Source organism: Leptodactylus fuscus, chromosome 5, assembly GCF_031893055.1.
Source record: "Leptodactylus fuscus isolate aLepFus1 chromosome 5, aLepFus1.hap2, whole genome shotgun sequence".
NCBI lineage: Eukaryota > Metazoa > Chordata > Amphibia > Anura > Leptodactylidae > Leptodactylus > Leptodactylus fuscus.
This window is the reverse complement of record NC_134269.1, coordinates 121,803,710-121,816,116: the sequence shown is the minus strand read 5'-3', so window position 1 is coordinate 121,816,116 and position 12,407 is coordinate 121,803,710. Positions and strand designations below refer to the sequence as shown.

The 12,407-nt window shown below is 38.0% G+C and overlaps 1 protein-coding gene across 2 annotated transcripts in view; it reads left to right on the top strand.

Moving 5' to 3' along the window:
- The window catches only part of CERK (ceramide kinase), a 69,260-nt gene that overhangs the window by 47,332 nt on the left and 9,521 nt on the right, over nt 1-12,407 (top strand). The window contains exons 8-11 of one of the 2 annotated variants that reach the window (XM_075274177.1): nt 4,571-4,645; nt 6,201-6,353; nt 10,567-10,672; nt 11,361-11,437. In XM_075274177.1, coding sequence (XP_075130278.1) covers nt 4,571-4,645; nt 6,201-6,353; nt 10,567-10,672; nt 11,361-11,437 — 411 coding nt within the window. The remainder of the gene's footprint in view (nt 1-4,570; nt 4,646-6,200; nt 6,354-10,566; nt 10,673-11,360; nt 11,438-12,407) is intronic. The other variant, XM_075274178.1, reaches the window with a different exon arrangement.

The following is a 12,407-nucleotide window of genomic DNA, read 5'->3' as shown; positions in this document are numbered from 1 at the left end:
CCATTTTGGGCAATGCCTATTGTTTTGATCACTTTTTATGCAAGGTAGAACAGCAAAAAAAAAAAAAAAAAAAGAAGAAAGTGAAAGGGTGATTTGAATTAGAATATATTATTATTATACTCACACACAGTATATAATATTTTCTTATATACTTTTATTTTTAGAGCCCCACCTGATGCAGCCTGTAATCCAACTAATAAAATGACAAACCTGGGTGCATTCAATAGATTCCCATCTGTCATATTAATGGATTGTTGCCAGTCTACCCTTTATTTTATTATAACTTTTATTTGTTGCAGATTTTGTTACGTTTTTTTTTTTTTTTTTTTAGCCACAACCAGGAGTGGATTGAGCAGAAGGTAGAAGTAGGAGAACCTTATATATATCTGCCTTTCCTCTTGTAGCCATACTTGGCTTTGGCTCAAAAAACCGCAACAAAATCTGCAGCAAAAAAAAAAAAAAAAAAATCAGTGTTTCCTCAAGGTAGGGCCTTAACCTAAAATGGCTTTGACCAAGGGCCTAGGGGTCGGGGAATATAATGTGCATGATCAGTGCGGGCACTGATTGTGCACATTGCTGTCACATGTTTGCTGTATATTACATAGCTAAATACCCAACATCTGCACTACTAGTATGGATGTGGGTAAAGGGTTAAAAGTTGAACGGTTGCAGACAGACATTTAAACGCACATTTTATTGTTTGTATAATGAAAATTTTATAGAATTTTCCAGCATACTTTCTGTTTTAATTCCTGATGGTTTTCTAGATTTCTGCTTGCTCTCGTACATTCTGCTCACTCCCTCTGGCTAAAAATCAGTCCATGGTCATGTGACTGTCACACAGGTGCACAACTCGTCACCAGGCAGATGTCTGATTACTGTACTGTGACTATAATGACCTGTGCACCTGTGTGTGTACATCACATGACCATGGACTGTGTATCATGTGACAGCAAGCATAGATCCCTCCCCAAAAAATCGAGAGGAATTGATACAGAAAGTCTACTGGAAAATTGTATATCTTATTATACAGGGAGGTAAATCTTTGGTGTGATGGGAACAATGTCGATGACCTTGTTGCTCCAAGCAGCTCATTGGAATATCAGGACAAAGCTAATATTTCAGCACCTTGTCTATCTGACTCTGCTTATAGTTCAATAGAAACCGTTTTGGTGACAGGCTCCCTTTTAATTCTGAGATTGTCACATGCATCTATCAAAACCTTCACTGATAAGTCTTAACATTAAAACCAACCACCTAATATTGTGTAGTTCTGCCCTTGTTCTGCTGAAACAGCTCTAACTCATTGATACATGCAATCCACAAGACTTCTGAAGATGTTTTATTGTTTCTGGCACCAAGATGTTAGCAGCAGATCCTTTCCATCTTGTACGTTACAATGGCGTTGCTTTTCCAGCACGTCCCACAGATGCTCAGTCAGATTTCTTAATTTTGAAGTCCAAGTCAACACTGTGAACTCTGCCATGTAGTTCATCGAAGTCAATCAGATTCTTATGCTTGGCCATATTTCTTCTTCTAACACCAGCTTCAAGAACAGTTTGTTCAATTCCCTTAAGGGTCATTGTCTCAAGATAATAAATGCTGTTCACATGGACATTCTGTAGACCTGTTCAAATGAATGAGGTGGAGCTGCAAAACCAAGCACAGCCATTATAAAATGTACGGTGCTGTCCTTGATGATCAGCAGTGAAAAGGGAGCAATCATTATTGTAATTCTAGACAACCCCTTTAATGATCATAAGTGAGATGTACTAAGCAGAATGCCCCACAATTCTGGTGTAACTTTCACTAACAAAGCCTAACTTGCCTAGCACTGCTTTTATTAAGTGTTCTAGATACTTTTTAAACAGTTTTAAAACTTGAATGAAAATTACTGATTGTATAAATTGATCTGTTTTTTTTTTTTTTTCTTTCTGAAAAACTGAGTAAAATGCACATGTGAACCCAGCTAATGTTAAAGAGGGCCTTTCACCATCTGGGGCACCTGCGATTTTATATACCACTAGAAAGCTGAACGGCTTTCCCGTTCTGTGCACCAGGTGAAGAGCTATTGGTGCCGGTACCATAGCTCTTCACTGTCAGAAGGGTGTTTCTGACAGTCAGTCAGGAACGCCCTTCCTCACAGTAGTGCCTATTGAACTGTACTGTGAGACTGGTGAGGAAAGTCCCTTCCCTCTCCTCACAGTCCTCGTCCATAGACGAGTACTGGAGGGGGCATTCCTCACCTCTCAGCGTCATCGCTGGGTGGTAAGTAACGCCCCATGTCACAGTACAGCGCTATAGATACTGCTGTGAGGAAGGGCGTTCCTGACTGACTGTCAGAAATGCCCTCCTGATGGTGAAGAGCTACAGTACCGGCACAGATAACTCTTCACTAGGCGCACAGAACGTGAAAGCCGACAGTGCGCTGAATTCAGTGCACTGTTGGCTTTCTAGTGGTGTATTAAACCGCATGTGCCCCAAATAGTGAAAGGCCCTCTTTAACAATTCTGCACCATTATACTATGATCTTATGTACTGTGAAGTTCTTTTTAATAGCTGCCAATGAACCAAACACGTTTCTTATATTTTCTCTATACACATTTCAATAAGTAGAATTCTGCTGCTATTGACATAAATGATCGAAATGATAACCTTCCTTGTGAGAGGAAATGTCTCCATTATTAAGTACAGACTTTGTCCTTGCTGAAAAGGCAATTCCCACAATGAGTGCTGTAGTCACTTGGAGCATTACTCTGCGATTCTCCAATTTTCTGCAGATTGTATAATCTCAGTATATGATCAGATTCCCTGATACGCACAGTATAGTGTGTAAACATGTAGTTGTAAAGTTCTGGTAAATTAAGTTTTCTTCCCAACTATAATATTGTGTTCGTTGTATGACCACCGGCATAGGGCCGAAGCTAGAGCGGCTTTAATCTACTTGATCTTTTTAGACGCTGATGTAGAGGGTGTGACATATTGCTCTCCTGGACCTTATTAAAAGAGCATTTTAGTTGTCTGTTTGTGGCTATCATGCTGCTTTTTTGTCGTGCCTTGACAATGCGTGTTTTAAGTGTAGCCCAAGGCCTGGTAATAAATGAGAGCCTTTAGCGGCACTGTACTCATCCTTGTAATGATGAAGTGTACTCTCTTGTGCATTGCCGGGCTCTTATGAATGTTCTTTGGACTGGTTACACAGCTCCCCTTATTAGTCAGCTTCCCCACCCTCTTATACTTTTATACACAGCACAATTTCTTTCCTGAGGTCTTGACTTATTGCAACAAACTCAAAATATAATAAATACCTCTGAAATCCTACTGCTCTGTAAGGCAGAGGTTTTATTAGTAATATGTCAAAGACTGAGATTTATCTGATGTGTTGACTTGAGCGTATAGTTCTATTGAAGCACCATTTTTTTTCCTAAGAGCTGCAAAGACTAATCCTTTCTTGAGAAGCATATGCCCTTGGAATTACATTAAACTTTTTATGTGGGCAGTGATAGAAATAGGGCCGCTTCTGCACAGCGGTTTGATCCATTGCGGCTTTTACTACAAGCTTAGTAAAACTGGATTTAACATACAGTACAGTAGCTCAAGCCGGGCAAGGTTCCAGCTCTTCCCTGCAGAAAAGAGAAATAAATGAAAGTCACCAATTTTCTGGCCGTTTCAGGGAGTAAAATCTAATCTTATAACCAGCTGAACTATCACGTTTCATTTTCAGTAGGTATATTTTATTGCAGTCATTTCTGTTTTTCATCCCCCCCCCCTGTTTTTACTATCTTAGTTATTTAATGATCTTGACAGACAACCTTTGTATGTTACTTTTTATATCACAAATGGCAAAACCTGAACTTAGACATTATCCAAGGATACTATTAACTCCTTGTAACATGGGTTCAAAAGGGCAAATGAAGAATAGAATTTCCAATAATAATACTGAGGTACATTACAGGTAATGGGAATCATCTCTTTGAATTACCTAGTTTCTCTGCTCCCAAGAATCAGTCAGCTACCGTCAAAATCATAGATGATTTATTTTTACCTTAGGCTGTGCAGTGTCTGCAGTGCATATGTTTGATGCCTGTGTGTTTTTATATATATATATATATATATATATATATATATATATATATATAATTTTTTACATTTTATCTCTTAATATCATAAGGGTATGTTCACACAGCTGAATTTGAGGCGGATTCTGCTTCCAGTTTCAGCAGCAAACAGAAAAAATAAGGGTCATGCTTGAACTTCAGAAGGATTCTGTCTGATAACGCCCAGTAAAGTAAACAATAGGAAGAAAAATTCAACTTCCATATGTAAATTTGGCACAGATTTTGGTCAAGCAGAAAAATTCAATTTTCTAAACTTGAATTTTTCAGCTAGGAAACATTCCTCTGTGTGAACATACCATAACAATGACATAGAAACAAAAAAAAAACAACTCCACATGTAAATGTACCCATAAAGAGGATTAAACAGCAATTTTTAAATTTTGATTCTGTTGAGTTTTTGTCTTGGGATGTTTTTTTTTGTTGAAATACAACATGATCCTTTGTTTTCCCAGGATCTACAGACTGTGTATGCTTTGCTACTGTAGGCATCAATGATCCAGTGACTTCAGCTCTACATATCATTTTAGGTTTGTACTTTACGTTAGAACTTCTACAGTACAAAATTTATGTTTTCTGTTTTTTTTCTAAGATGTAATAAATCTTTGATAAGTATGAGTTGTGTATAAAATTGATTGTACTTCATAAGCAGTCTATGTTCTGTCCCCAACTTCAGGATTTCCACATATGCCTGTAAGCGTGATCCCTTGGTAATGGGGCAGCTTAACTAAATAAGCATAAGTTTGGGCATTATGTGCACTGAAAAACTAGCCCACATGAAGTGTACCACATTAATTAGGTGTATTAGGCACTTTATTCACATTGTAAGAGGGGCGTTTAGTGAAAAAGGTGTCTGTTTTGCTAAAAAAGTACAGGGTTTGCTGGAATTTGTGTATAAATCTGTCACAAAGTAGACCAACTAAAGAGGAGGCCACTCGTTGAAAAGTTGCATTTTTGTGGCACAGGTTTTGCTCTTGTGTTTTTTGGAGCCAAAGCCAAAAGATTTAGCAGAAGACTGTAATATAAGAGATTCCTTTATATTTTCTCATTCCTTTTGATGCTGTTTTCAGCCTTGTCACAAAATCTGCACCAAAAAATGTAGCTTTACTACAGTTTAAAACTTTGTGTCAACTTGGACTAAATCGTTTAAGGATGGCCCAGATGAATCATCCATCATCAGTAACTGTGATAAATCTGGTGCATACCCTAAAGACCCTATTAAACTGGTCAATATTCAGGACTAATATTGACAAGGAGTGGTCCTAGGAATATTTGTTGTAATAATAGGCTTTTATAATAGTACTGACAATCGCCCTGCTGGTGAGGAACAGCTCACTGGTCAGCTGTCTCATCTTTTATACAGGAAAAGAGATGCAGATTGTCAGCCGCATATCTCCCTGTGTAGTCAATGCAGCCAAATGGGGGAGAAACAGTTGCGATAGAGAATGCTCCTCCGCCATTCAGTTTGCGTTGGCCTGTGTAATCGGGCTGATGTAAATGAGTGCCGATCAATGTATTTCTTGTTGATCGACACTTTGGCTGCAAAAGCCCTGGCACAGTAACGCCAACTTTCGTTTTCAGTGTTCAAAAAAAAAAAAAAGGCCGATTAGTAAACCCAATTCTGTGTCTATATATTCTTAAGCAATTGGCCTTTCTCAAGTGATTACAATCTCTTTTTATAAAATAAGATTTCAGCAGAGAATCTTTTTACAAAATATGTTTTTGCGAGCTAGAACTGGAGAGGGAAATGGTCAGCAGGGCATTTCTATCATTTCCTTGTTTGCTCTGTTGGTGATACTGGAAGAAGTAGAGTGTAAAATATTGAAATGTTATCTTTGTAAGTCTTTGAGTTATTTGTTATGAAGAAAAAGGATGTATTCCTTTCCAAAAACAGAGCCTCTCTCTGGTCCATTGTTTATACCTGGTACTGCACTTCAGGCCTACCCAAGTGAATGTAGGCTATAAATCCAAGAAATGGCACATGGAGGAGTTTTGGGTCTCTTTCTAGGAAAAAAACAACAACTATTAAACCACCCTGTTATTGACATAACATAACTTTTTTTTTTTTTCTTGCTTTTTCAACAGGTGACTGTCAGCCACTAGATGTGAGCTCAGTTCACCACAAAAAAATGTTTCTTAAATACTCTGTGTCATTATTGGGCTACGGTTTCTATGGTGATGTGTTAAAAGGCAGTGAAAAGAATCGTTGGCTGGGTCCGGCTAGATATGACTTTTCAGGTAATATTATGGGTCTTCTGTGTGTTTTACATAATAAACTTACTGCTTGCTTTAGCTTCTTTCTCTAGAATAATTTGGGCATTCCAGTTAGACCGACACACTATGTATGGTGCTGTTCTGAGCCTTTATCAACTTGCTTTCTATAAATACCTATAACTTGCAATACAAAGTAATATTGTGTAGCCATAAATAACAACATGTGTGGAGGCATCATGGTTCAGAAGCTAACTGCTATTTTAACATAACTACCCACTGCTATAGATGAGCGACCCCCCCCCCCCCCTTAACACTGATCCAGTGTCCTCTGATGCCTGTCTCTGTTTGTCACCTGCTGTCCCACAGTATTTGGAGATGCAGCACTAGTTCTCCGGGAGTGTTGAATATAAGCACTCATTAAATCTCACACTTCCAAAGCAGTGGTTCTCAGGCATGGCAAGTACTCCCTGAAACTGCATGGCAGACCTACCTGGGGTACACGTTCCACTGTTACAGTAGTCTCCATGCCTAGTTCCACAATGTCCATAATATAATTCACACAAAAATGTAGTAGATATGCTGAACAGACTCTACATGTTCGCAACAACATGTCCCGAAACGCCTAAGCTGTGGTATCTTCTTTTTGTCTTGCTCCTGAAACATGTAAGATGTTTCTGTTTTATTGGAATATGAAGTAAAAGTTATATTTTATATACATTGGTTTGCTGGACACACTTTTTGCGAATTTTGATATTATTGGCCCTATACAGTCTCGGGCTTGTCCTGTGCAAACCATACAAATCCACATTGGAGCTAGATGCAGCGGTTTTTATTTGCATGAGACTCTACATGTGGCAGGTGTTCTGCGCTGGGCATGCTACTTCACACAGACCTAATGGCACATGTAATGTCTGTTCAGGATTCTTGCAGCTTAGCTGTGTGAATTACATTATGGAATTATGGACTTCATCGGGCTAGGCATGCAGTCTACTGCAAGACAGCCGCTGACTTGTGTTGTGGTTTATGGTTACAAAAGATTATTTTGTAGTGCATGTTTGGCTAAGTTGGCATTTGCGCTTGGTGTCTGTTCTTCTAGTGTGTTGGAAGACCAGAAGAACAAACGAATGGACCGCTACAATAGCAGCCAAAAATAGAGCCCAAGGGACTCCATTGACTATGGAATTGGATGAATTCCATTGTGAATTTCAACATGCCTGATCCTTTTGTTCTTAAGGGACCTAAACTACCGCCAGACATGCCTAGCAGCAGTCTACTCCCCTTCCTTCCTTAAGAACTCATGCAGGCCCAGTCAAGATATTTTGAGGGCGAGCAGGTTGTAAAAGTAGCAGTCACCCGAACTTTTGTTTAGCTATCTTAAGTGTAAGTCCAGCCTTGGGCTATAGACATGTAACACAGCCTGAGCAATGTCAGTGACCGAGCAAAAGCTTTGGTATTTAGCTTTTTTCATCCATCTTTTAATCTTTGTAAAGATCTTGTCATATCTAGTGATAAAAGTTTAATCATTCATCATGGGAAGTAATTCAGATCTGTATCCAGTTGCCATTTATCACATCTTTCTCTTTCTAGAGAGTAATGTTTAGAATGTGATGTCCCAGAAGGAAAATTAAAAATAAATTTGCACAAAAGCCATCTAAGCTGTGATATGCAATTAAAAATGTAAATGTAATTTGTGGGTTTAACAGTTCTTTTGCTGAGCAACAGCGATCTATCATTTTACTGTACTAAATCTCTCCAATACTCCAACATCCTTAAATAGAATTATGAAAATTGTATTTATTGTTGTTGTTCTTTTTTGTGTCTCTCTGATTCAAAATACCATAAATCTTGGCAATTTACTTCACTAAAAATACCTGAAGTCTTATATCAAAATTAGGATCAACGCAAATTACAGCCTATAATCACTGAATAATGCTGTTTTCTATACATTAAACTTTTTCCACTTTCAACTTCTGCTGCATTTGACATCATGTCACATATATAGTAAAACGTAAAAATTTAAAGGGGGCGTGGGATAATGCTGCAAAGTAAGAATGCTTTCAACAATATAGAAGTGTTTAAAAGTTTTTAAGTGAATGAACAAAAGAGAAATCTAAATCTATATTTGGTGTGACCACCCTTTGAAGGCTGAGTCCTGGAAATGATGACAGAGACCTGTCTGAGCTTACATTAAGAGACAGAAGGATTTGAGCAAATCTAGGTTAGTTCTTTGTGATATCTGGAGCACCTTCCCTGCCATGTTTTTTCAATAACTGTGTAAAGTATACCAGAAAGTATTGATGCTGTTTTGAAGGGAAAAGGTTGATCACGCCAAGTATTGATTTCTTTTGATTTTACTTTTCACTTTATGTTTAGTAAGTGGCAAAGATAACCTATTGGCATTTCTATTTTTGGAAGCATTCTTACTTTGCAGCGGTTTTCCACACTTTCATAAAACTTATGTACAGTCCTGTATATGATCACACACCAAAACCATGTAATAGATTGCATGTGTTTTAAAAAAGAAAAAAAAAATCTGCCTATAATTCTGCTGGTAGAGACAAATAATGTAAATGGCAGCTGTGCAGAATGTATTCAGAATGAAGTGAGTACAATATTAATTATGTTAATTGAGGAAGTAGCCACTGGAGATCCTTGGGCAGTTTAATTGTACCATTTGGTTATTGCAATGTGATATTCCTTGGAACTTCTCTCTGCTCATAAATCTGCTGTAAAATCATTGTGGTGCATTTTTGTCCCTCTGTTCCCATAAAGATGGCTTAATTTCTATAAAATGATTTGTTGTGAGACAAATACTAAGGAAAAAAAGAGCCACATACAGAAGGCTGTGAAATATATCTGCACTGGGGTCAATAACTATTGATTTTATTAGATCAGTTATTGTTGGCTGTAGCCATATAATGCGCTTCTTTGGAGCAACTTTATAGTAAGGGGTTAAAATAGGGCTAATGTTTACCATTCTTGGTCCTCTCTGGGTCATAAATGGCTCAATTTACAGGGAGGATTATTTCTCCTAGTTGAGCTGGTCTTTGGTGATCCTAGAAAAAAATAACCCATATAAGCATAATACCATAATAGGAACTACACAGCTGACAAATATATACTGAACAAATATATACTGCATTGCAATACATTGCAAAAATTGTCATTTCTTTTGCAGGCTGCATAGAGCAGCCTGCAAAAGAGAAGCACTGCCGGCTGGGGAGCCTTTACAGGAGCTCTGAGGGGAATCCTCAGCCGGCCGGACCTGAAGGAGAACTGCAGTCGGCTGCCGGCAGGAGCGCTGAGGGGAATTCTCGGCAGAAGCACTTCTGCCGGCGGCCGGCCGCAGTTCCTATCTAAAGGAAGTACTTCTGCAGTTTGAAATTAGCAGTATCGCTACACTCCTGCTATGAGCGTGGTGATGCTGCGGCCCGGCACCCGTCCCGGTGTCTGTATGCCAGGTCCGGATGCCGGGTCTGTAACTATGATATTGCTGAATTACTGTAATGACCCGAGTATAAGCCGAGGCGGACTTTTTCAGCACAAAAACTGTGCTGAAAAATTCGGCTTATACTCGAGTATATACGGTATATATTTTTCTAGTATACTTTTTGTATCAATTCCTCACGGTTTTCTAGATCTCTGCTTGCTGTCATTCATTCTGCTTACTTACACTGGATAAAAATCAGTCTGTGGTGATGTGATCACACGTGCACAACTCGTTACCAGACAGATTGCTATGCTGTGACTGTAACGAGCTGTGCACTAGTGTGTACATCACATGGCCATAGACTGATTTTTATCCACTATAAGTAAGCAGAATGAACGACAGCTAACAGAGATCTAGAAAATTATAGTGAATTGATACAGAAAGTATATTGTAAAAACCTATAACCTTTCATTATACAAGCTATAACTTTTATTTGCTAAAACTGCTCAACCCCTTTAAATTCCAATACATAACTGTCAATTCGAATTACTAAATATTACAATGAAAAATGTAAAGGACAAAAAACAAACTACAGAGTCACAAAAATGTCCTTGTGATAAGGCTACAGATATAGTTTATGTAGAAAGTCAGAAAAACACTACGTGTGAGGGTGTATTCTAGCAAAGTATGCATATAGCTGAACATTTTCATTGTATCTAGTTTACATTTTTATTGTATCTGGGGTTTGTAGTTCAATAAACATAAGTTCTGATATTGATACCAATATTATGTCTGTTTTATTGTCAGGTTTCAAGACCTTTTTGTCACATCGCTACTATGAAGGAACAGTCTCCTTTCAACCAGCAAAATGGGCTGTAGGGTCTCCAAGGGACAAAATCTGTTGTACATCTGGGCAAGTTGCTTAAATAATAATTTTCTGATGACCTCATATGCACAGTAAAGTATGGAGAAGATAGTGTGATATATATATATATATATATATATATATATATATATATATATATATATATATATATATAATTTTCTTTAAATTGAAGTACTGGTAGTTGTATAGTGGTTAGGAATTGTGTTTTATTACATGACTGTGCTCCCACTTAACACTTATAGAGGCCCTCTCTCTTTTAATGTCCGCCTTGTAAGGACTGTCTATTTCATTTGTCACAGTAGCACATAAATTATTGTTCTATAGAGATAATAGCAGTTATACAATAGATTTATAGTTATAAACTGTTTGTATTGCTGTGGGGTGCGCTCCCAGCCTCCTACTGCCCTTCTTACCATTCTATTACCATACCATTACCAGTCCACTGTAACTTTTCCATGTTAATGCATATGGATTTACTACAGATTTTCACAAGGTTACCAGGCTTAGCGTAGTTACTTATGAGGGTGGTAGAAGGGAAGCCTGAATTTCATACAGCTGCATCTATACATGCACTTCTGGGCTATTTTCTTAGACTCCAAATTAAAAACTTACATCCAGGGCTTTTCATTATATAGCCATTTTTAGAACAATTCCTTATTGAAGGGGTTTCCATGCCAATGGTATTCTTTTCTAACAAGATGTTTTGATGTTCCAGGTGCTACATTTGCAGGCAAAGTAGCAAGCAACTAGAGGAGCAGCAGATGGCAAAAACCTGTGGATTAGAAAACAATGGTGAGGCCATGTTAATAAAAATGTTATGACTGTGTGGACAAGAGCATCTTAAGACATTTGCAAAACAGCCAATGCTGAGGTCGACTGCAAACCTGAAAAGGCTAAATAAAAACATTTAGTATGACATTTGATAGGAAATAATGTGAGTTTCTAGTAGAGTATGTCTTCTAGCAATCTAACCTTAATAAGTAAGGCAAAGAGAAGTAACACATATGTAACAGCATTATCCTGAACTTCTGCAATTGGTTAAATTAGTGCAGTGTGATGTCTTATCATAGAAGACAACAAAAGCCAATGAAAAGTCTTTGAGAAATGTTTTCATTGCTTATTGTGGTCTTTTGTCTGAAGATAGCACGCTGCAATAGTTTACTTTCAACAATTGCAGAAGTTCAGGTTAACTGTGCTACATCTGCATGTTCCGAGCACAGCAAAAAAAAATTCATTTCTAACAAATGATATGCTGTATCTTTGCTTATATGGAAGTAGAACTCTAGACTTGGATGTATGTACACTCTGGTTTTATACTCTGCTCATCTAATATAAAGACGTGAAGTTTAAGGGTGATTCTTCATTGACAGAGTCTACCATTATGATTCCAGAGACTTCTGTCATATTGTATGTCTCCTGGTGTGATGATTTAATACAATGGGGGCAAAAGACATTGAGACCAATTCTATCTTTAGCAGAAATTTGGCTATCAAATGATGGAGGCGTGTAGGAAATCTAGCATTGAGGGTAATTGGGGAAATTTATTTTTCTATGTAATATTCAAAACTGGTGTTGAAGTGGTAGTACATCTTTAGTGCCAGGCCCAACATGCCAATTTTTAGGTAGGGGGGGTTTGCCCCACTCGCCTCTTTTTAAGACATTGTGCAAAGCAGGACTTGGAACAAAGTGGGCTAGTGCAGGGGAGCCTCAACCTGCCAGATTTACTGTAACACACTGAAATATTTTAATTATGGAGCACAGG